This window comes from Podarcis raffonei, chromosome 9 (genome assembly GCF_027172205.1).
Source record: "Podarcis raffonei isolate rPodRaf1 chromosome 9, rPodRaf1.pri, whole genome shotgun sequence".
Classification (NCBI taxonomy): Eukaryota; Metazoa; Chordata; class Lepidosauria; order Squamata; family Lacertidae; genus Podarcis; species Podarcis raffonei.
In genome coordinates, this window is record NC_070610.1 from 80,125,456 (window position 1) to 80,148,803 (window position 23,348).

Consider the following 23,348-nt stretch of genomic DNA (forward strand, 5'->3'; position numbering starts at 1 on the left):
GGAGAGCACCTGCTGCTGGATCAGGACCATGGCACATCAAGTGCGCATCCTGTTTTCACGGCTGACTCGATGCCCAACTGCTTTTTAAATATTATATTATGCATTTTGCGTTTTTATGTTGTAAATCGCCATGTGATTTTGGAAGAACGGCGGTATATCAATTTACTTATTTTTTAAAATGTGACTTTTACAGTCAAAACTCTGCTTATGTATCCCTCTGGATACGGAAACTTCGGGATGCAAATGCGGCAAACCCAGAAGTATTTTTCCGAGTTCCGCCACATGCGCAGAAGCGCTCTACGCACATGTACAGAAGCGGTCCCCCAGTTGCGAATTCCTCAGGATGCAGCCAGACCTCCAGAACGGATCCCATTAGCAATTTGAGGTACCCCTGAATTTCTTCATCAAAGTACTGCACCTATCTAGGCTCTACTCAATCACAGAATCGCGGAGTCGGAAGGGTCCCCCAGGGATCATCCATCCCAACCCGCCGCAATGCCGGAATCGCCCTCAACCAGCTATTCCCCCCGCCCTCCTCCCTCTTACCAGAGCGGTCTGTGGAGAAGCTGCTGTGGCGGCTGGGCGAGGGCACCATGCCCGCCTCGGAGGGTCCGATGCCCACCAGGCTGCCGGCCGAGGAGAGGGTGCTGTCGGAGCCCAGGGAGGTGTTGGACTGGGTGAGGGAGGACTTGCGCAGCTTGTTCTTGAAGAAGAAGCTGCCCTTGGCCTTGGCCTTCTTGCCCGCCAGGCCAAACTCCTCGTCGAGGGCCCCGCTGCTGCTGGGCACGATGGCCGAGGCCGACTCCATGTCGTACTTCTGCCGGCCCTTCAGCTTGTCCTTCAGCTTCCCAAAGGGCGACCGGGGCTTGTCCTTGATGGACAGGTCAAACATGCTGGCCGTCAGGCTGTGGCGCGTGAACTGGATGCTCAGCTGGATCTCCCCGCGCTCCTTCTCCTTCTTGCCAGGCTTGGAGTGGAGCTTGTACCACCTGAGGGGGGAGAAGAGGCAAGAAGTACATGAGAAATGTGCCAGGCCAGGGCCCCGGCTAGTGCCCCATCCCCTTCTCACATAGGCCTGTTACCCCCTCCAGGATCCGTCCCTCATGTGCAAGAACTCAAATCTCTGAGCGTGAACATGCCCTCTGGAACTCCCAGCCTCTTGACACCAGGAACCTCAACTGTCCTCTTTTCAGAGCCTGCTCAAAACACCCTTGTTTCATTAAGCCTGCCCTGTGGAACACCCTCCCAGCAGATGTCAAGGCAATAAACAAGTATTTTACTTTTAAAAGACAACCGAAGGCAGCCCTGTTTAGGGACGTTTGTAATGTCTGATGATGCTGTTTTTAATATTCAGTTGGAAGCCGCCCAGAGTGGCTGGGGAAACCCAGCCAGATGGGTGGGTATAAATGAGTGAGTGTGTGGAGGTGGTTGGAGAATGGATGGCGGCTAACAGATTGAGGTTGAATCCTGACAAGACAGAAGTTCTGTTTTTGGGGGACAGGGGGCGGGCAGGTGTGGAGGACTCCCTGGTCCTGAATGGGGTAACTGTGCCCCTGAAGGACCGGTTGCGCAGCCTGGGAGTCATTTTGGACTCACAGCTGTCCATGGAGGTGCAGGTCAATTCTGTGTCCAGGGCAGCTGTTTATCAGCTCCATCTGGTACGCAGGCTGAGACCCTACCTGCCCGCAGAGTGTCTCGCCAGAGTGGTGCATGCTCTGGTTATTGCTCGCCTGGACTACTGCAATGCGCTCTCTGTGGGGCTACCTTTGAAGGTGACCCGGAAACTACAACTAATCCAGAATGCGGCAGCTAGACTGGTGACTGGAAGCGGCCGCCGAGACCATATAACACCGGTCTTGAAAGACCTACATTGGCTCCCAGGACATTTCCGAGCACAATTCAAAGTGTTGGTGCTGACCTTTAAAACCCTAAACAGCCTTGGTCCTGTATACTAGAAGGAGCGTCTCCACCCCCATCATTCTGCCCAGACACTGAGGTCCAGCGCCGAGGGCCTTCTGGCTCTTCCCTCACTGCGAGAAGCCAAGTTACAGGGAACCAGGCAGAGGGCCTCCTCAGTGGTGGTGCCCGCCCTGTGGAACGCCCTCCCACCAGATGTCAAAGAGAAAAACAACTATCTGACTTTTAGAAGACATCTGAAGGCAGCCCTGTTTAGGGAAGCTTTTAATGTTTGATGCATTACTGTATTTTAATATTTTGCTGGAAGCCGCCCAGAGTGGCTGGGGAAGCCCAGCCAGATGGGCGGGGTATAAAATAATAATAATAATAATAATAATAATAATAATAATAATAATAATAATAATAATAAATGAAATTATTGTTTTACCTTTTTGGCAAACTGAGGTTGTTGTTGTTTTTTTACAATCAAGCAGGGTACTGATTTTATGAAATGAACAAACAAACGAAATCTGCAAGCGACAGGGGCGAAATCTTCACGCGGCACCACATCCCAAAAAGCAGAAAGACACTCCGGCCCCCACCTGACTTCAGCCCCGCCCTGGGAACCCAAACTGGTTATTTGGGAACCCAAATAAAAATAACTTGATTTCTTACCCACCCTTTACCCGAAGGTCCCAGGGCAGGTCACAACCATTTAAAGCTCAATATTAAAAACGTATTAGAAGCAGTATTCTTTTGCAAGGCAAGATTTTAAAAATGCAAGGAATCAGCAATGTGGCAAACACAACCAAGCAACGAAAACTGCAAGACATGCACAAAACAAAACAAAACTTGCTCTCTCTGTGTGTCCGTAACTTATTAAAATTTTCAAATATTTTCACAACAACCCTCAAGTCAAACAATTACATTATTTCATAAGCTGACTTCCTCCCCTCCCCACAGTGTTTTTACTCAGACCTTTTCTCCTGCGTTACATCTTAATCCATTACAAAAAGTTTCCCTATTGCAATTCTTTTGTCATTTTTCTTCCGCTGCTGAATTACTGGACTGCTGTCACTTAGTGGGCAGCAGTTCCCGTTTCAGATTTCTCATGGCATTGCAGCCCCCCTTCCTGCTCTCGTGTGTCCCATTCCCAAATCCTCCCCCCAGGGCCCCCACCCCAGGTTCTCCTCTGGGTCTTGCCTGAGACAACATCCCCATGTCCTTCACAACCCTAAAGCACCACAAGCCCCAGCGCAGCCTCTCGCTCCTCCTGTGGCACAAGGCAAGCCGTTTTCGCCCCAAAATTCCCGGAACAAAATATGCTGAAGCAGCACCTCCGAAACACAGGAAGCGTTTTTTGGGGGGGTGTAGAGGGGAAGAGGGACACAGCTGCTGCGTGAGCCCTTGCATGGCTTGCTCAAAGGCAGGATGCGCTACACAACTGGTTGGCAACTGATCTGGGAGGAATGAAGGCGTTTGATTATTTGTAGAAATCAATTCTTTGTTCCTTGCCACAAACACCATTGTTGTCTCATTGGCAGCATGTCAGATTTAGTTGGAAGCCTGGAGGTTTTGGCCCCCCAGAGTGCAAATTGGCCAGGCGTCTACTGAAGCCCACAGAGGTTTGGGACCAGCTCCAGGAAGTCCCCTTCCCCTGGCAGGCCAAGTCCTGCTACACAAGCCGTGCAGCTGAGACACACCCGTGCCAACCTGGGTGCCCACGACACACACGTACGCCAACCTCGCAAGACCCCAGAGGTCCTGGCAGCTGCTTGCCCCCATCGCCCTCCCACCTTGGTTGCCTGCAGGGAGAACTCTGAAACCCTCTGCAGCAGGATTCCCCCAAACTTGGGGCGCCAGCTGTTGTGGGACTACAACTCCCATCGGCCCCAGCTAGCAGGACAAGGGGCCAGGGATGATGGGAATTGTAGTGCAGCTGGAGACCCAAGGCTCTACATTCTTCTCCTCCCACCCCTGCAAGTGTTTGAAATTCCCTGGGCACCAGTGTTGTAAACAAAAATCTGCCCCTTTTTCCCTTATGGGGTATCCAAGAGCCCATATAGAGTCCTTACGTAGGTTCCCTATTGGTAGGAGAAAATAACAGAGGCCAACCAGAGAATATTGAGAAGCAAAGCAGCTAGTAAGCCTGATCTGTATTAAACTCTTGCAACAGGGTGCCCCCTTCACACTCAGGAAAGGAGGACCCAGAACCAAGGTATTCCCACCCTTATATAGACATTTTAAATTCCCTGCCCCGGAGCTCAAGACCACCCCTCCATACATCATACATACATCATAGAAGGGGTGTAACTTAAGACCACCCCCAGATACATCATACCTACATCACAGAGAAAGTGGTCTACAGCAGAAATCTGAGCGCTTTGTTTACCTCCTGTCTGGCAGGTTACCTGTTGAATGGTCACTTGATTGGATTGCCTGGGGAGCCTGGCCAGTCTTTTGTAATAATAAATACTTAGTTCCTGAGCCAGGTCACAGCCTCACACCCTATTCATATCTTAAATGTGCCCTTCAGCCAGGATTTGTGATCATGGTATCTCCCCTGCCAGGTAAGTATCCTGCCAGGATTTGTGAAGGAAAAGACAATGGGGAGGCTTTTCCATTTTCCTTTGACCTTGCAGAGAAAACATTGGGTTAGTTTGGGAATCAAAAATGGTTCCAGGTCGGTCTTCCAGTGCTGATCTATGTACGTGCTTGGTTGGTACACTTATGAACGTTTAACATATATCTAAGACCAGGAGCAGCTCTGACACCTGCAGTTCCCACCTGCAACTGATCTTCAGAAGCATCGCTGCCTCCGATTGCAGAGACCCAGCATAGCAATTGTGTCTGGGAGCCCCCAATAGCCCCCTCCCCGCTTCCATGAGTCCTCTTTTATTTTTATTATTTATTATATTTATATTGTTACACTTATATTGTTATAGTGTTATGGTTTTCCCAGTAGTGATGTATGGAAGTGAGAGCTGGACCATAAAGAAGGCTAATCGCCGAAGAATGGATGCTTTTGAATTCTGGTGCTGGAGGAGACTCTTGAGAGTCCCATGGACTGCAAGAAGATCAAACACATCAATTCTGAAGGAAATCAGCCCTGAGTGCTCACTGGAAGGGCAGATCCTGAAGCTGAGGCTCCAAGACTTTGGCCACCTCATGAGAAGAGAAGACTCCCTGGAAAAGACCCTGATGTTGGGAAAGATGGAGGGCACAAGGAGAAGGGGACGGCAGAGGACAAGATGGTTGGACAGTCTTCTCGAAGCTACCAGCATGAGTTTGACCAAACTGTGGGAGGCAGTGGAAGACAGGAGTGCCTGGCGTGCTCTGGTCCAGGGGGTCACAAAGAGTCGGACACGACTAAACGACTAAACAACAACAATATTTATATTCCAAGTGGCTTTTGCTTTCCCCAAAGGACAGGGAGCCCCATTGCAGAAATCTGTGGCAGCCCAGGATTGGGGGGGCAGGGATCCAGGAGAGGGAAAACAGGGCAGCAGCTGCCCAGAGGAACCTCCCCGATGGAAAGGCCTGCCAGGAACAGGGGCAGCCGGTGAGTCAGGGAAAGTCTTTCCACTCAGAGGAGGGTGGAGACTCAGAACCGCCAAAACAAACATGTTGTCTGGATCAGCCAGGCTGCGTATCTTGACCAGCAGAAACACAGCTCTCTACAAGAGCAGCTACACCAGATTCCCCCCACCCTTTTCTTTTTCTTTCATTACAGGCAGAGCTCAGGTCTTTCCAGGTGCAAAACGCACACTAGATCCAGGTTCCGTCCCCTCGAGAAAACAAGCACACCCACCAGGCACCGGCAGTAGGAACGCAAAGTCAGGCAGGTATTTGATTCACCGTATTTTTCACTCTATAAGACGCACCAGACCACAAGAAGCACCTGTTTTTGGAGGAGGAAAACAAGAAAAAAAATATTCTGAATCTCAGAAGCCAGAACAGCAAGAGGGATCTCTGCGCAGTGAAAGCAGCAATCCCTCTTGCTGTTCTGGCTTCTGGGATAGCTGCGCAGCCTGCATTCGCTCCATAAGACGCACACACATTTCCCCATACTTTTTAGGAGGGAAAAAGTGAGTCTTATAGAGCAAAAAATACAGTAGTTGTTTAAGACAGGGGGCAGCAAACTTTTTCAGCAGGGGGCCGGTCCACTGTCCCTCAGACCTTGTGGGGGACCGGACAGTATTTTGAAGGGGGGGAAATGAACAAATTCCTATGCCCCACAAATAACCCAGAGATGCATTTTAAATAAAAGCACACATTCTACAGTCATACCTCAAGTCACAGACGCTTCAGGTTGCGTTTTTTCAGTTGACGGACCACTGAAACCCGGAAGTATCAGAACAGGTTACTTCCGGGTTTCGGCGGTCGCACATGCGCAGAAGTGCTCAACTGTGCTCTGCGCATCCACAGAAGCGCCAAATCGCAACCCACGCATGCACATCCTGCACGGATCACGTTCGTGACCGAGCGTCCACTGTACTCATGTAAAACACACTGATTCCCGGACCGTCTGTGGGCCGGATTTAGAAGGTGATTGGGCCAGATCCGGCCCCCGGGCTGTAATTTGCCTACCCATGGTTTAAGAAAATTGCCATCCCCCTGGACCTTTCAGCCCCCCTGCAAAGGACGGATCCTTGGCCTGCTGCCCCCAGGGACTTTGGCCCGGCTCAGACGCCCCAACAAGGCAAACACGCTCTTGAAAGGGAATCGACCCCCCCAAACAAATAAATAATAAAACCCTGCAAACGAATTGCTTTCCGTATGTGACAGTTTGGCTGCATTTCCTGCAAAAGCCAAAGGGGGTGGGAGGGATGGGGGGGTTGCAGCGCTTGGAAGAGGTTCTCCTCCAGGCCTGGAGGCAACAACCTGTCTGGCGGCGGCGGGGGGGGGTCTCTTTCTCTTCTCTCCCCCCACGGCCATATCCTGACTTAGAGCACCTGCTGCCTCACCTTTGGCTCCGACAGGATGGATGCTTCTGTCACTGGGCTCCTGGGAACAGACCAGGGTGGGGGGAAAGCAATGGGGTTTTTTATTATTTAAATCGGATTTTTAAAATAAAATGCTTTTGGAGGAAAAATCTTTCCAAATATCATTTTCTATTTAAGTTACATTATGGTCCAAAGGCTAGTCATCAGGATATAAGGATTTAAGTTTTTCATGTGTGCTAAAACTCAGTCTAAGTTGTGTGTTTTTTTAATTGTTTAACCACATCAGTTAACAAACATGGCTACGTATGCTGTAATGTTATTGTTTCAGTTAAATAAATTGTTATTAAGGAAATGATTATTTTTCTCCTTCCAATGAAGTATAGCAGAAAAGCCGTCCAAATATAGTTATCTTATTACACCCCACGATAATTTCATAATTATGTATTTCTAATACTGTAACCAAATCAGTAACTTTTGACATAACTGTAAAAACTACGCTGAACATTTATTATTCCAAAAATAATAAACCTTCATCTGTTTGTCAATATTAAGATTCTACCACCAAGAATGGGTCTTTCTGTAAAAAAATGATTTAAATCAAGTCTTACTGACTCGCGATTTAAATCGATCTGAATCAAACCCACCCTGGAACAGATCCCAGTTTGCAGAGCTCAAGGGGGGTTCCTCCCTGCCCCTTCCCTGCCCCGCTTCTCTGCCTGGCATAAACACCCAGAGCTCCTATTTTGCCCGGGGGTCCCTGGGACATCTTGGCCCCCTGCCTGGGCAAAGGCAGCACAGGGCCGGGCGGCTGGGGAAGACTGGCAGGTTTGGGATCTCACAACCAACGCTCAAGTCCCCCTTCTGCCCCCCTCGCCTTGCAAGGCAGATCTTGCAGGGGGTGGGCAAGCAGGCAGGGGAAGGCAGACAGACAGACAGATGGACAGACAGACAGATAAGACAGCCCTGGCCACAGAATGGCGGCACCTTGCAGAACTTCCCATCCCGAAAAAGAAAAAACTGTTTATGTATGCTGCAACTGCAGTGGGGACATTGCTAGCACAAAGATGGAAAAGTACTGAAATACCAGCTACAGTGGTACCTCTGGATTCGAACAGGATCCGTTCCGGAGCCCCGTTCGCATCCTGAAGCGAACCTAACACGCGACTGCGTGATGTGCATGTGTGGGTCGCATTTCGGCGCTTCCGCGAATGACACCATTTTGAGCGTCTGCGCATGCGGTGGAACCCAGAAGTAACGCGCTCCGTTACTTACAGGTCGCCGCGGAGCGCAACCCAAAAATATTCATTCCGAAGCTATTTCAACCCGAGGTATGACTGTAAAGAAGAATGGCAAGGAAAACTGATGGAACACGCCGAAATGGCAAAATTAACGGGAAGACTTTGAGATAAATGACTCTGGAGGTCCCAACTCTACAATTCTATGGTTTTAAGGGAACTTCAAAGCCCATGACACCTTTGGTAAAGGCCTTCTTGGTGGTGGCACCCACCCTGTGGAATGCCCTCCCATCAGATGTCAAGGAAATAAACAACTATCTGACTTTTAGAAGGCAGCCCTGTTTAGGGAAGTTTTTAATGTTTGATGTTTTATCATTTTTTTAATATTCTGTTGAGAGCTGCCCAGAGTGGCTGGGGAAACTCAGTCAGATGGGTGGGGTACAATTATTAGAAGAGTGACTAGTGGGGTGCCACAGGGTTCTGTCTTGGGCCCGGTCTTATTCAACATCTTTATCAACGACTTGGATGGTGGACTCAAGGGCATCCTGATCAAATTTGCAGATGACACCAAACTGGGAGGGGTGGCTAACACCCCAGAGGACAGGATCACACTTCAAAACGACCTTGACAGATTAGAGAACTGGGCCAAAACAAACAGGGAGAAATGTAAAGTATTGCACTTGGGCAAAAAAAATGAGAGGCACAAATACAAGATGGGTGACACCTGGCTTGAGAGCAGTACATGTGAAAAGGATCTAGGAGTCTTGGTTGACCACAAACTTGACATGAGCCAACAGTGTGACGCGGCAGCTAAAAAAGCCAATGCAATTCTGGGCTGCATCAATAGGAGTATAGCATCTAGATCAAGGGAAGTAATAGTGCCACTGTATTCTGCTCTGGTCAGACCTCACCTGGAGTACTGTGTCCAGTTCTGGGCACCACAGTTCAAGAAGGACACTGACAAACTGGAACGTGCCAGAGGAGGGCAACCAAAATGGTCAAAGGCCTGGAAACGATGCCTTATGAGGAACGGCTAAGGGAGCTGGGCATGTTTAGCCTGGAGAAGAGGAGGTTAAGGGGTGATATGATAGCCTTGTTCAAATATATAAAAGGATGTCGCATAGAGGAGGGAGAAAGGTTGTTTTCTGCTGCTCCAGAGAAGCAGACACGGAGCAATGGATTCAAACTGCAGGAAAGAAGATTCCACCTAAACATTAGGAAGAACTTCCTGACCGTAAGAGCTGCTTGACAGTGGAATTTGCTGCCAAGGAGTGTGGTGGAGTCTCCTTCTTTGGAGGTCTTTAAGCAGAGGCTTGACAACCATATGTCAGGAGTGCTCTGATGGTGTTTCCTGCTTGGCAGGGGGTTGGACTCGATGGCCCTTGTGGTCTCTTCCAACTCTAGGATTCTATTATTATTATTATTATTATTATTATTATTATTATTATTATTATTATTATTACTTTCTCCAATTGGAGCGCTCCCAGGCCAGCGTTTCCCAACTGTTGTTTATACTACATTTTTTAAGATTTGCCTTGAGAGAGTCTTTAAACCTCTTTTGTTGACCACCAGCATTACGCTTTCCATTTTTAAGTTCGGAAAAGAATAGCTGTTTTTTGGAAGACGATCACCAGGCATCCACACAACATGACCAGTCCAACGAAGTTGGTGTTGAAGAATCATCGCTTCGACACGGGTGACCTTTGCTTCTTCCAGTCACCCCCTGCAGGACTGAGCAACCTGCTGCCATGAACTGTGGTTTAGCCTGACATCTGACCACAGCCAGAGTTCGGAAGCAAACCCTGGGTCCTCAAAAAAAACAACCCCAAAAACCTTCTCCTGTGCCCTCAAACAGTGGGAGAAGTCTGAGACTGAAGGGGGCAGCTCCGGCGGACTGCTCTGAAGGCAGAGAGGAGTGGGGGGGGTCTGAAACCCCCTCCCTCCAGTCTCTGGGCCCCTCCTTGCCGAAATATGCTGCTCTCAGCAAAAAAAACAAACTGCTGACTTCAGAGCAAAGTGCGCAGGCTCCTTGCGCCAGTGAGCAGAACTTCGTCCGAGCAGAAAACGGGGGAGGGGGGCAGGAAGGGAGGGGCACTTGCAGCACACCCAGCTGGCAGCTGCTGGTGGGCGAAGGGAGGCAGCCGAACAGCCTCCAGGGCATTCCAGGGAGTCTTTCTGCAAACTCCCACACGCTCTTGGAGAGCCCAGCAGAAGACTGGATGGAGCCTCTCTCTCTTTTTTCTTTTTCTTTTAACACAAATATTTTACTATTAAAATAATTCAACATTACTACATACATATTACGAATATACAAACATACATTTCATACAGTCCTTAAAAGTATTCATACATACCCCCACTCAGTCCCACAGATACTTCTTCCTTTTCCCACCACCCTCCCGCACTTGTGTTAGACTTCCAATCTACTCAATTACAATTTCTTTCACTTCTATTACTTACTTTCACACACTTTTAAACCAATTTTCTACTTCTTTTTCTGTTACACATTGTTATCCATCTTATTTAGTATTTCAGTACTTATAACGGAACTTGTTTATTCTAATGGGAGTTCTGATTTTTCAATATGATTTTGCAAGTATCCTTTAAAGACCTTCCAGTCCTTGTCTATCTTCTCTTTTGAGATCCTTCCAATTTCTCCCATTGTTCTGGATATATTGTAATACTCCAATAATTTGGTAAGCCACTCTGTTTTTGTTGGTATAATACCACTTTTCCAATTTTTCGCAATCAATAGCCTTGCGGCTTCTGTTGCGTATAAATATAATGTCTCGTCTTCTTCCTTTAGACTTCCTGGTACTCTTCCCAATAGAAAACCTTCTGATGTTTTCCTAAATGAATATCTAAACATTTTTTTTCATTTCATTATATATTGTTTCCCAAAATTGTTTGATGTTTAAACAATTCCACCATATGTGCACCATAGTACCTTTTTCAGTGTTGCAAGCCTCACAGGAGGAAGACTCTCCGCAGTCGCAGCCCCCTGGCGCCCCCTCCTCCTCCTCCTTCTTCCAAGAGGCCTGCCTCTTTCCTGCAGTTTGCAAACCTTCTCCTGCCATCAGCACAAATCACGTCTAGAGCAGCAGCAACAGCAGCAGCCCACACAGCAAGAACACAGTCTCACACAGAGACACACAGGCACACTCTTCTCCCACAGGTGCACATGGGTGAAAACAGGGTCCAACTGCACCAAGGCCATTCCTGCAACGTCCAGGGGCTCACAGCCTCCAAGCCACACACACACAGTCTGAGCACAGGCGGGGGGCTTCCCCCTTCTGAGTCGGGGGGGCCCTCCCCGCCTCCCCCCGTCCCACCAGAGCCGGCGCACAAGTGCCTTAAGCCCCGAACAGCCGCCCATTGTCTGCTCACATGCCTGGGCTTTGGAGCTTAGCACCAGATATGACGGGGAGGAGAGGCGCCGTGGGAAAGTCGTGCTTTGCATGAACCCCCAGAGGAGTGAGGGGGGCACTGCAGGAACCGGGACGCACCTGTGGAGTAAGGTGCTGCACCGGCGTCAGAAGGCAGCCCTGAGCCCCCAAAGGAAAAGCCTGGAAGGGAGAGAAGCAGAGTCCGGCCTGATGGGCCTGGACTGCCCTGAAGAGGATGCCCAGCCTCGCTCAGCATTGGCAGCCGATGATTTGACAGGCTTCAAGTTACAAACACACACAAGGCGAAGAGGAGACCTGAGGCCTGGAAGAATTGCAGAGAGAGAGAGAGAGAATTTGTGTGTGTGTGTTGTGTGCAGCCCCTCTGGTCCAGCATCTGGTTCTGACAACAGCGGACCAGCTGTCCACAGTGGGAAACTCACAAGCGAGACATGAGCACAAGAGACTTCTCTGCACGTGCAATTCCCTGGCATTCGGAGAAAACAACGGCGTCCCTATAAGCCCCAGCAGAGAGAGGGGCTGCTCTTCAGGACCCCCCACCCAAAGGGGACTTGCTAAAAGTTGACCCTGCAGGCGGAGGTCGTCCCCCCCCCCCCGCGCACCACAGGCCTTTGTCCTGTGTTCAAGGAAGCCAACATCCCAGAAGATCGGAGGAAAATATCCAAGGATTCTTAAACTGAGATCTGCTCAGTGCCATAGAGGGGAGGCAGGACACCAACTGAGAGAAGAGAATCATCAAATTTCAAAGGTGGGGTGGACCCCAGGGGTCATCTACTCCAGCCCCCCGCAATGCCAAGGTCTCAGCTGCAGATTCCCCAGAGAAGCAGGTGCAGATCTGTGCCATCACCAACTGACAGCAACATCAAGCGACGACTTGCCGCCTATGAGAAGGGAGTGGGGGGGAGCAGCCCCGACTACACCTCCTAGGCGTCACTGTCATGCCCAGGGGGAGAGAAGGGGGTGCTCCCTCTTCCCCCACTAGCCACGGGGTGGGGCTCCAAAGGTTTGGGTATACAGGGTTTTCGTGGAACCCACGGAACTGAACCCCATGCAAGAAAATGCCACCTGCACCTACTCAGAGCGCTTTCCACTCCAGGGAGCCAGCAAATGGGGAGGTCATCATCATCATCATCATCATTTTTCTTTATACCCCACCCAAGACCTGGCTCAGGGCAGCTAAGACCAATATAAAAACAATTGATTGAAATACAACTTAAAAAACAAGATTAAAACACAACATTAAAATGCAGCCTCATTTCAGTAGGAACTCAAACCAAAAACTTTTCTGGGGATGAAAACGTCAAATCTTCACCAAGGCCAACTATCCAGACTGGTCCTACGTGGGCCAGGAAAAAGCCAGGGAAGTCCCCACAAATAGGAGTTCCATCACAAAAGGAGAAAGGAAAAAGAGAAGAGGGGATCAAGTTGATTCCAAGCCAAAGGCCGGGCGGAATAACTCTGTCTTGCAGGCCCTTTGGAAAGAAATCAGATCCTGCAGGGCCCTGGTCTCATGAGGCAGAGCGAAGTCGGGGCCAGTGTTGAAAAGGCCCTGCCTCTGTTTGAGGCTAATTTGACTTCCTTAGGGCCCGGGACCTCTAGGGTGTTGCTGTTTATGGACCTTAAGGCCTTCCATGGGGCAGACCGGGAGAGCTCCAAAGGGCTCCGATGGTCATCTAGTCCAACCCTCCGCAATGCAGGAACGTGCAGGTCTCCTAGAACACCAGGTCTGTCTGGAGCTCTGGTGCTGACACAGCTGCCCCTGGGCTCAAGTTAACCCTTCAGCTCTTTTGCAAAAAACTGAATTAAAAGCTTCTCTTTTTTTAAGTTAAAATAAACGGAAAGTTTCCCCAGCACAAGGGGAGGGGAGGGTTAACCCTTCAGCAAGGATGACCACCCTAGCTGAGGCATCAGCTGAGGAAAATGCCCCCATTTGGAAGATCTCAATGCCCTTCTGGACGGAAAGTGGCTCAAAGGCTTCCCAGCGACGATTCCTTCCCTCGCCCCAAGATCTCGCTGGGTGGTTGTGGGTTTCGACAGCGCCAGGAAACCCCTCTGCCCACAGAGTCGGAAAGGAGGTCTTGCAGCAGCCTCTGTCCCCGTGCAAAGATTGCACCACAGCCGCCCAGGCGGGGAGAGGAAGAGGGCGATTGCGACACCCACAGGGTCCTCCTGCAGGGACCCCAGGAGGAAGGAAAGGGGGGGCAGCCTGCCTCTGAACAGCAGGAGGAAAGAGGAACAGGAGGGGCCACGAAGGGCGCCCCCCAGGCAGGGCTGACAGGAGCAGGCCAGACTCCCTGGCCCCCATGCAGGAAGAGCCTGCCTTCCATCTCCCCCAGAGGCAGGCAGGGGCTGAAATGGGAACATGGAGAGATGAGGAACCCAGTGTTTGGGGGGGGTTGTTTTTGATGCAGCTGTTCAGCGCTGGGTCAACAGATCACGGGGACGAAAAGGAGCGAAGGCTGGGGGACTTGGGGATAAGAACATAAGGAATCAGAAACAAATGTTGAAAAGTACTTTTCCAAATGGGACACGGGTAGCGCTGTGGGTTAAACCACAGAGCCTAGAACTTGCCGATCAGAAGGTCAGCGGTTTGAATTCCCACGATGGGGTGAGCTCCCGTTGCTCAGTCCCTGCTCCTGCCAACCTAGCAGTTCGAAAGCACGTCAAAGTGCAAGTAGACAAATAAGTACTGCTCCGGCAGGAAGGTAAACGGTGTTTCCATGCGCTGCTCTGGTTTGCCAGAAGCGGCTTAGTCATGCTGGCCACATGACCCAGAAAAACTGCAGACAAACGCCGGCTCCCTCGGCCAGTAAAGGAAGATGAGTGCCGCAACCCTAAAGTCGTCTGCGATTGGACCTAATGGTCAGGGGTCTCTTTACCTTTACCTTACTTTTCCAAAAAAAAAACCAGAGTCCTTTTTGCTGGGGAAAGTTCAGACGGAAATTCCCGGGTGTCAAAAAAAGGCTATTTATGCATGCCACCACTGTGGCCTGTGTTTTCTTAGCCCCAAAATGGAAAACGAGCGAGGTCCCAGCTGAAGAAGAATGGCAACTTAAGCTGATGGAATATGCACAACTCGCAGACTTAACATATACAATGAGAGAACAAGAAGAACATACGTTTAAAGAAGATTGGGAAATGTTTAATGAATATATGGGGGGGGGAATTGTGTACACTTGAAAACGTGGGCAGCATTAAGATAAATTTGGCAGTGTAAATAAGTATTGATGGATGCAATAATGGAACACTGAATGTTTTAGTTTATGTCAAATATGCAGGGATCTACGGCATGCAAACTGAACCATGGAAGGAGAAGAAGGGAAGTCATTGATATTTTAAGGTTGTTCAAATGAATATTCTAAAATGTAAAATAGAAAAACTTAATTATACAAAAAAAACCCATAAGGACAGTCTGTCTGCTGGATCAGACAAAGGCCCCATCAAGAACAGCATCTTGTTATCCCAGTGGCCAACCAGACGCAAGCAGGATCCGAGCGCAAGAGCCACTCCTGCATTGCAGGGGGTTGGACTAGATGACCCTCGGTGTCCCTTCCAACTCTGCAATTCTCTGGTTTTAGGAACCCTCCCTTTCAGTGCTTCCCATTCAGAAGCATTTCTGCCTCCAGCTGGGGTGCCCTCTGCACATTAGTGCCCTCGATGTGCAGACCAAGTGGGGGAGGACGACCAAGAGGCTGGTCCCTGGATAAGGGGAGCCCCCCTCCCCCGTTGTTCAGGTGTGGAACACCTGCTCTGCATGCAGAAGGGCCCTGGTTCCATCCCAGTAGCATCTTCAGGCAGGGCTGGAGAGACACTGGAAGTCAGTGTGTTCAGACCTGAGCATGAAGGACCCAAGTTCTGATTCTGCAAAAAGCATCTCCCTCTGTTCCTAAATCCCAACTTTGGTGCAGAGAATTACCGTATTTTTTGCTCCATAAGACACACTTTTTTCCTCCTGCAAAGTAAGGGGAAATGTCTGCGCATCTTAGGGAGCGAATGCGTGGTCCCTGGAGCTGAATTGCCCAGGGGCAAAAAGCAGACCGTGCTGTCTTTTTTAGAAAGAGGGAAGGGGGTGTTGAAACAAAGCCACTGAGCAGCTGATCGGCAAGCGATCAGGAGGGGAGATAAGGGACTCTAGCGATAAAGGAGGCCGCCTGGGAGGAGGGAGGTAAAAGCACATGGATCCTCAGGATTTTGGCACTCAGTCACCCCAAATTCTCCATCAGATCACATAGCATGTCCATGGCTACAGCCTGCACCAAAAAAACCAGGCATCCCCACTGTTTCGTGGGGATGCAATGGCGCAAAAACGTGGTTACAAAGCACGGATCCACATGGATCCTCAGGATTTTTGCATTGGGCTACCCCAATGCATGAACCACAAAAATCATACATCCACTGTTTCGTTCAGAATATTTTTTTGTTTTCCTCCTCTAAAAACTAGGTGCGTCTTATGGTCAGATGCATCTTATGGAGCGAAAAATACGGTAGGCAGGGTGAGGAAGCAGCAAGTGGCCTCTTCTGGGCCGAGTCCAAGCGCACCCCGGACCCTGCAAGGATCAGCTGCTCCTGCCAACACAGAGACAAGAGGAAGGTGGGAATGGGGGTCCCCACCCCACCCCCCCACGCTCCATGTGGTCCTCGTTGCCAGAGGACTATTGCGGCCATCGAATGCCACATGATGTGCTCAGCTGTGGTCCCTGCATCCCTCTCCAAGGCTGGGCCCCTAAGGGAGAAAAGCATCGCTGGTCTTGATGCGCCTGGACTCTCGGATTCTGAAGGGACCCCGATGCTCATGAGAAGCCCTGGCCCTTCGGAAACCCCCCAAGGAGGCGGCAAAGGCCGCTTCTCCCACCTCCAAAGTGCTCTTAGGGAGCTCTCCCTAACGCGGAGACTCAATCCATCTTCTTGACAGTTCAGACAAAGCCCTTCGCCACGCGAGGGGAATAAGCGAGTCGGGCTTCGGCTGCTTCTCCGGCTCTGCCAGCCAGACTCATTTTGCAAAATGAGAAACAGGAACGGCACACAGGAAGCGCATTAGTCTGCCCCATTAGGAGGAGGAGGAGGAGATGGAAAGCCAGAACCGTCCTCTCTGCAGACACAGCCCGGCTCTGCCTGCCAAGCTCCAGTCGGGCAGCCTGTTTGCAGATCTTTCACGCTGGGTCAAAACAAGGAGGCGGCCGGGCCAGCGCCAGCAGCAGCAGCAGCCAAGGCCAGAGAGCAGACCAACTTATCTGCAGCGCACAGCAGAGGGATCACTCCGAAGCATGACATTTCCATTCCCAGGGGAGGGGCAGCTGTGCCACTCGGGAAAATCCCCTTTGACGAATGACCGAAGCAGCGGGAGAGTTTGCTGGGGCTCCTCCAACAGGGACAGATGGACAGGGAGGGAGAGAAAACATTCCAGGGGCGCCCCTGATCAATTCACTGAATTGAATGGAGAGGGTGTGATCCAGCCGGCAGTGCTAGCTGGGTTCGGCTCATTTCTGGGTGTTTTGCAGAAAGGAAACTTGCATGTTGACCAGAATCACTGTCCTGGGCATGCCCCGCAGCTCCACCAGCACATTCTGTAGGCAAGTAAGCTCCTTGCTGCAGCACCAGGATAAGATCAGAGCCCCAAGGAAGGGAAGGGAAGAAGAAAATTAACAAATATGCAGCAAAAGTCAGATGCATCTGGAAGACCACAGAGTGCTGGGTTGGGAAGTCTCTAGAGAAATTTTGTATCATGGAAATCGTACGATGTGTAAACAGAAAAATGGACAATGCATTTTTTGGGTAAAAAGCCAGATCAGACCCATCAAGCAGATGCACTCAATAGGATTTCTGGAAGCATTATTGATGGTTAATTTTTAATCCCACCTTCTCATTTCATAAGAAATGCTCAGGTTTCAGGTATTAGATAACAAGGTAAAAGAAAGGCAAAGGACCCCTGGACGGTTAAGTCCAGTCAAAGGCAACTATAGGGTGTGGCGCTCATCTCACTTCAGGCCAAGGGAGCTGGCGTTTGTCCACAGACAGTTTTCCAGGTCATGTGGACAGCAGGATTAAACTGCTTCTGGCACAACGAGACACCGTGACGAGTGGCAGAGCACACCGAAATGCCGTTTAGCTTCCCACCACAGCAGTACCTATTTATCTATTTGCGCTGGTGTACTTTCATAGGCAGGAGCTGGGACAAAGCAACAGGAGCTCGCCCCGTTATCGATTAGACAACACAACCATAAAATACATGTCTTTAAAAACACAGACAAGCAGCAATGACTCAGGAGGGGTACAAAATGCATCTTAGCTCAGGGGGAGCCAACGTGGTGCCCCCCGGAAGCTGCTGGAATAAAGCTTCCCCCCTCAAACTCCCATCCACCAGCCAGGCTGCCTGGGATGAAGGGAGTCCCTGGCACACCCGCAGAGACCACATGTGCCAGTCCTGTCTTGGCTGAACGCACAACCTGATTTAAGTTGCAATAAGTCAGTTCAGCTCAGCTACGCGTAACATTATGCAGCAGGTGTTTACATCACCCATCAAATTAAGCATCCCTGACTGATCTCCGCACTTATCCACACCAAGCAAAATTGGGCTCACAGCTGCAACAGCCTGAAGGGCAATGGGTGGGAACAAAGGGCGGTGGCTCCCAGCTGTGGAATGCTCCCCCCCATCTTCAAGCGTCAGCAGCCTTTAAGAAGGAATTTAGGGTAGAATCATCCTTACTCCTCTGCCCAACCCTCCAGCTTTCCTTTAGTGCTAGCAGCATTTTGCTGTTACTTAGGTCTGATTATGACATCAAGAGAAGGGTGCAAGACACACCTCTTAATAACACATAAATATTAAAATTAAAAAATTGTCCAGCAGCACCCTGGAGACCAACTATGTTTGTTCTGGGTATAAGCTTTTGTGTGCATGCACACTTCTTCAGATACCATAAATAGTAATTAAATATTAATTAAATATTAATTCTTCAGCCTATAGGAAGGGGTTAACTTTATTTTACTTATACACAACTCTTCACTCCTAAAAGAGCAACCTCAGGGGGCTCCCACTCTGGCTTGCAAGTTGCCCCTCAGCCTTGGGCCAAAACGGCCTCCCAGCTGCCGGGCCAGAAAGCTGCCAAGGCCAGTTTCTTTCTGCTCACAAATGATTGCAAGTGGCCTGCACTGTCTCTATAGTCACCTGCAAGGCTGCACACTCAGATCCGGTGGCGTCCACAGGTCGGTTGAAAGGAGTGCATGTGCGCGCATCCCAGCCTAGCAAGATAATGGCCAGAGAGCCAGCCTCTGCCCTAAGACTCTCTGGAGCCCCCAGACTCAAACAAGCTGCAGGTCTGGTGGACTTCGCCATCAACTGCAGCAGTCAAAAGCACATCAATACCTGGCTTATGATGCTCGCGCATGGGGGGGAAGGAATTGCAAGGAAGCAAGCAGAGACCAGCCACATTTGAGGAGGGGGCTACTTCAGCCATCACCCCCCCCCCAGCTTAAGGCAGCCACCGCCCTCCACTTTCCACGGGAGCCTGGCCGGTCAGGAGACTTAAAGCGCAAGGGATTCCCCTGGGGTGCAAATCCTGCCAAGAAAATATTCCGCATTGCATTGCATGTGTGCCAAGGAAAATCGATGGCTGGCGAGAGCCGGGAGGTGCATGTCCCACTTTCCCGGCACAGAGGCTGGGGAAAGATTTGGACCGGATCCATGAGCCCACTGAGGAAGTCAGGAGAGTCGCAGCCACACCAAACGCCGAGTCCCTGGCAGGGCCTTGAGGGACCAGGGAATGGGTCACAGCAGAAGCTCCCCTAGACCAGAGTCATCGGGTGAAATGGATTGTGGCCACACACAAACACACGAGCATCTTTTTGTAGGCCGCCTTTCCAGAGTTCAAGCCGTGCTCCAGGAGACTTACAAAAACACATGACAAAAGTAGTCATAAACAAGAAATAAAACATCGCAAAGTACATAACCAAACTGAAGGTTTCCACGTAAATCATGATATAAAACAAAGGCACAAAAATTAATAATAGCAACCACCCCCAACAGAACCCCCTAAACAATATCCCAGCCCCAACAATACCTACTAGAGGGTCACAGAGCTGGAAGTGATTCCCAAGGATCACCACTTTCTCAACCAATCAGGCCAGCATATTAGCTAATCAGTCGGTGGTTGGGAACCCGGGGGTCTCCAGGAACAGCTCAGTGCACAAAACTCTGCGCCAGGACCCCCTGCCTCTGTTAGCCTTCAAGGTGGCACCAAGACCCTCCTGTGGTTTTGACTGCAAAAATGCCAGCCCAGCGATCCCTGCGGAAGCTGCTGAGCCAGACAGGAGCTGCAGACCTTGAAAGCACATTGGGCATGCAACATTATCACCGCCTTGTACATCTCCCCTGCTCATCCACCCCGCAGGGGCAGAACGGAAGGACTCTTAAGCATCACGGCTCTGAAGCTTCATTCTGACCCACAAGCAGACCTGGTCAGGGGCCTCCCACTGAGGAGCCCCCAGCAGCAGCACATCTGGAAGAGACGGCAAGGAGCCAGCCAGCAGCCTGCTTTGCCCAAATGCCAAGGCCTCGGCCTCCTGGCCAAACACAGCTGAGCCTCCACAATCACCCCACACACAGCCCCAATGCAGCCTCAAAGCTCGGGTCGTTTGTCACAGCAGAAGCCCCCTCAAGGAATGGCATACGCACAAGAGAAGAACCTGCGGAATCAGGGCCGGCATCCTGCTGCCACAGTGGCCAACCAGATATCTGCATTAGAACCTCATATATATCAGCCAGGTGCTAAATAGCACCTTGAGCCAGGGTGGCAGTTGCCAAAGCAGAATGCCTAGTTGTCATTTTGGGGCCAGAAGGCTGGAAAGTCGTATTTTCCAAGATGACTTTTTGGTTCCTGAAGTTCATTCTGATTGTGCAGATAAAACATCACGGATAGAATTCTACAGGACGGGGTGTTGGTGTGTGGAAACAGTTAGAATCCAATGATCCCCAGGTGTGCGCCTCCAGGTGATGGAGACGCCGGGCGCCCGGGCATCTTCGCTTGGCCACAAGTGGCCGATGGCCAGGTGCAGAATGCGCCTGGTGAATTTCGAAGCTGGGTACCTCTGTGGGAAAAGCACAAGCGGGACCAGAGCACAAGAGCCCTCTCTCCTCTGTCGCTGAACGAAAGCGCTTCCTAGAACAAGGGCCCCATCCTGCCATCCCTTGACCTTCCAACACCAGCTCAAAGCGTTTTTACTCGCTTTTTTACTTTTCAGCTGCTGCAGGAGGGTGGGGGCCACACGCAGGAGTTGGGGGCACTTTCTGCAGCATATGATGTTCTCGGTATACGGGTTTCAAATTCCATGTTATGGGGCCATTGCATTTTATGGGACAAAAAGGCGAATTAAACAGAAGAAAAGCAGAATTAAAAACCAAAGCAATACATTCCTGGTGCCCTCCAGCTACTGGTCTGATGGGAACTGGAGGCCAACAACTTGTGACCAACCACAGCCCCGTACAAGAAAAACGCCTCAAGGTTCAGAGAATTGCAGAACTGGGAGGAACCCATGCGGTCATCCAGTCTAGCCCCCTGCAATGCTTCCGCCTGCTGAAAGCCATTTATTTCATCCCAAGGCAGCTGACAGGCACAAACCCTGTAAACCCACATTTTTGTGACTGAAGTCAAGGGCTCCCTTGCCCCAGACACAGATGCGCTCCCCAAGTGGCACTGCTGCTCCCACCACGAGCCCCTTCTTCATGCGCAGGCGGGCAAGAGGCAGAGGCTGCGCACCGTCAGCTAGGCAGCCACACGCCAGGGGTGCAGGGAGGGCACTGGGCCCATGCCAAGTACCCCCAGCGGAGCAAGCAGGACCCAAGAGGAACTCCTGCACTACCAAGGCAGGGAAGGAACAGGTCGTACGCTAGGAAAACACACGAGAGAATGCAGAACCGAACCAGGCAGATGCGCTAGTGGAAACCTGCTTGCAAAGGACAAAGGAGATTATCTGGTCGCATGGAAACATTGGCTGGTTTGCAGGAAGGCCAACCCGACAGGAAAGCTGTTTTTGTTGAGTCAGGAGAGAATGGAGGAGCAGGGTTGGCTGCAAGGACAGCCATGCCTATTTCCACCCCAGTCTGCTGACAAAGCAGCCAGGAGTTCTACAAACTTGTGGGGGCTGCATCTTGCAGGGCCCCTCTGCCCAAGCCAGGCTCCTCAAGCCCCACCCTGCAAAATGCAGACACTCCCCTCCCTAAAAGCCCAGGCCCAAGCCAGGATACGCATGACATTACAAACAGAAGCTCGTGTTTTTAATCTGTCACTGGGCTGGTGCTTACGGGGTTTTGCCTTCTCCAGTAAGGCGTTTGCCCGTATGTTTTTGTCTGCATTCCTCCAATTAATAGCTGCCATGAGAAAATTGCTGAAGGTGGGAAGGCAGGAAGTGAGTTTAAAGCCCTTTGAAGGAATAAAGACAATTTGAAAGTTTCTCCCTCCAGATGCAAGGCAGGGAAGAGAGATCAACTGGCTACTTGCTCAGCAGGGCACTGGCTCTGACGCAAGCTTGTTGCTGACTGCTGGACACAGAATCATAGAATCTTAAGAGTTGGAAGGGACCCCGAGGGTCATCCAGTCCAGCCCCCGGCAATGCAGGAAACTTCGCTAAAGCATGCAAGACAGACGGCCGCCCAACCTCTGCTTAGAAACCTCCAAGGAAGGAGAGATTTGGGGGGGCTGGATCAGGCCACTGACCAATGGCTTCCAGGATTAAGCCCTTCCTCCAGCTGAAGCCCAGGCCAGAGAGGAATTGCATGAGCTCAGGGAAAGGACCATGGCTAGCTCATCAATGCAAAGGCCCCCCCAAAGACACCACAGACAGTATGCTCACTGCAAGCACAAGGTGGCAGCTCTCTTGGAGAGGGGCTGGTGGGCTCCAGGACTCGCCCTGGAACGAACAACACAGAAATCTGGGGTCCCAAGAGGAAGCCCTCAAGTCTACTCTCACAGGCACACAGAGTTGAGGCACCGGGGATCCCACAGTGGCAGAGGAAACACAACCGACTCTGAACGTACAAAGCTGTCTTATACAGAGTCAGGCCACCGGCACACCGAGTAGTAGTAGTAATTTATTATTTATACCCCGCCCATCTGGCTGAGTTTCCCTAGCTTCCACAGAATTAATGATGATGATAATAATAATAATAATAATGATAATAGGGCGATAAAGCATCAGGCATTAAAAGCTTCCCTAAACTGGGCTGCCTTCAGATGTCTTCTAAAAGTCAGACAGTTGTTTGTCTGTTTGACATCTGCTGGGAGGGCGTTCCACAAGGAGGGCGCCACTACCAAGAAGGCCCTCTGCCTGGTTCCCTGTAACTTGGCTTCTTGCAGGGAGGGAACCACCAGAAGGCCCCCGGAGCTGGACTTCAGTGTCCGGGCTGAACGATGGGGGTGGAGACGCTCCTTCAGGTATACTGGACCAAGGCTGTTTAGGGTTTTAAAGGTCAGCACCAACACTTTGAATTGTGCTCGGAAACGTACTGGGAGCCAATGTAGGTCTTTCAAGACCGGTGTTATATGGTCTCGGCGGCCGCCCCCAGTCACCAGTCTAGCTGCCACATTCTGGATTAGTTGTAGTTTCCGAGTCACCTTCAAAGGTAGCCCCACGTAGAGCGCATTGCAGTAGTCCTAGGAAGAGATAACCAGAGCATGCACCACTCTGGCGAGACAGTCTGCGGGCAGAAAGGGTCTCATCCTGCGTACCAGATGGAGCTGGTAGACAGCTGCCCTGGACACAGAATTGACCTGCACCTCTATGGACAGCTGTGAGTCCAAAATGACCCCCAGGTTGCACACCTGGTCCTTCAGGGGCACAGTTACCCCATTAAGGACTAGCGAGTCCTCCACACCTGC

The 23,348-nt window shown here is 50.7% G+C and overlaps 1 protein-coding gene across 1 annotated transcript in view; it reads right to left on the reverse strand.

The window, feature by feature from the left end:
- RAB11FIP5 (RAB11 family interacting protein 5) overlaps positions 1–23,348 on the reverse strand; it is a 55,475-nt gene that overhangs the window by 27,898 nt on the left and 4,229 nt on the right. Inside the window, exon 2 of the mRNA XM_053402281.1 lies at positions 547–989. Within this exon, the coding sequence (XP_053258256.1) occupies positions 547–989 (443 nt within the window). The remainder of the gene's footprint in view (positions 1–546; positions 990–23,348) is intronic.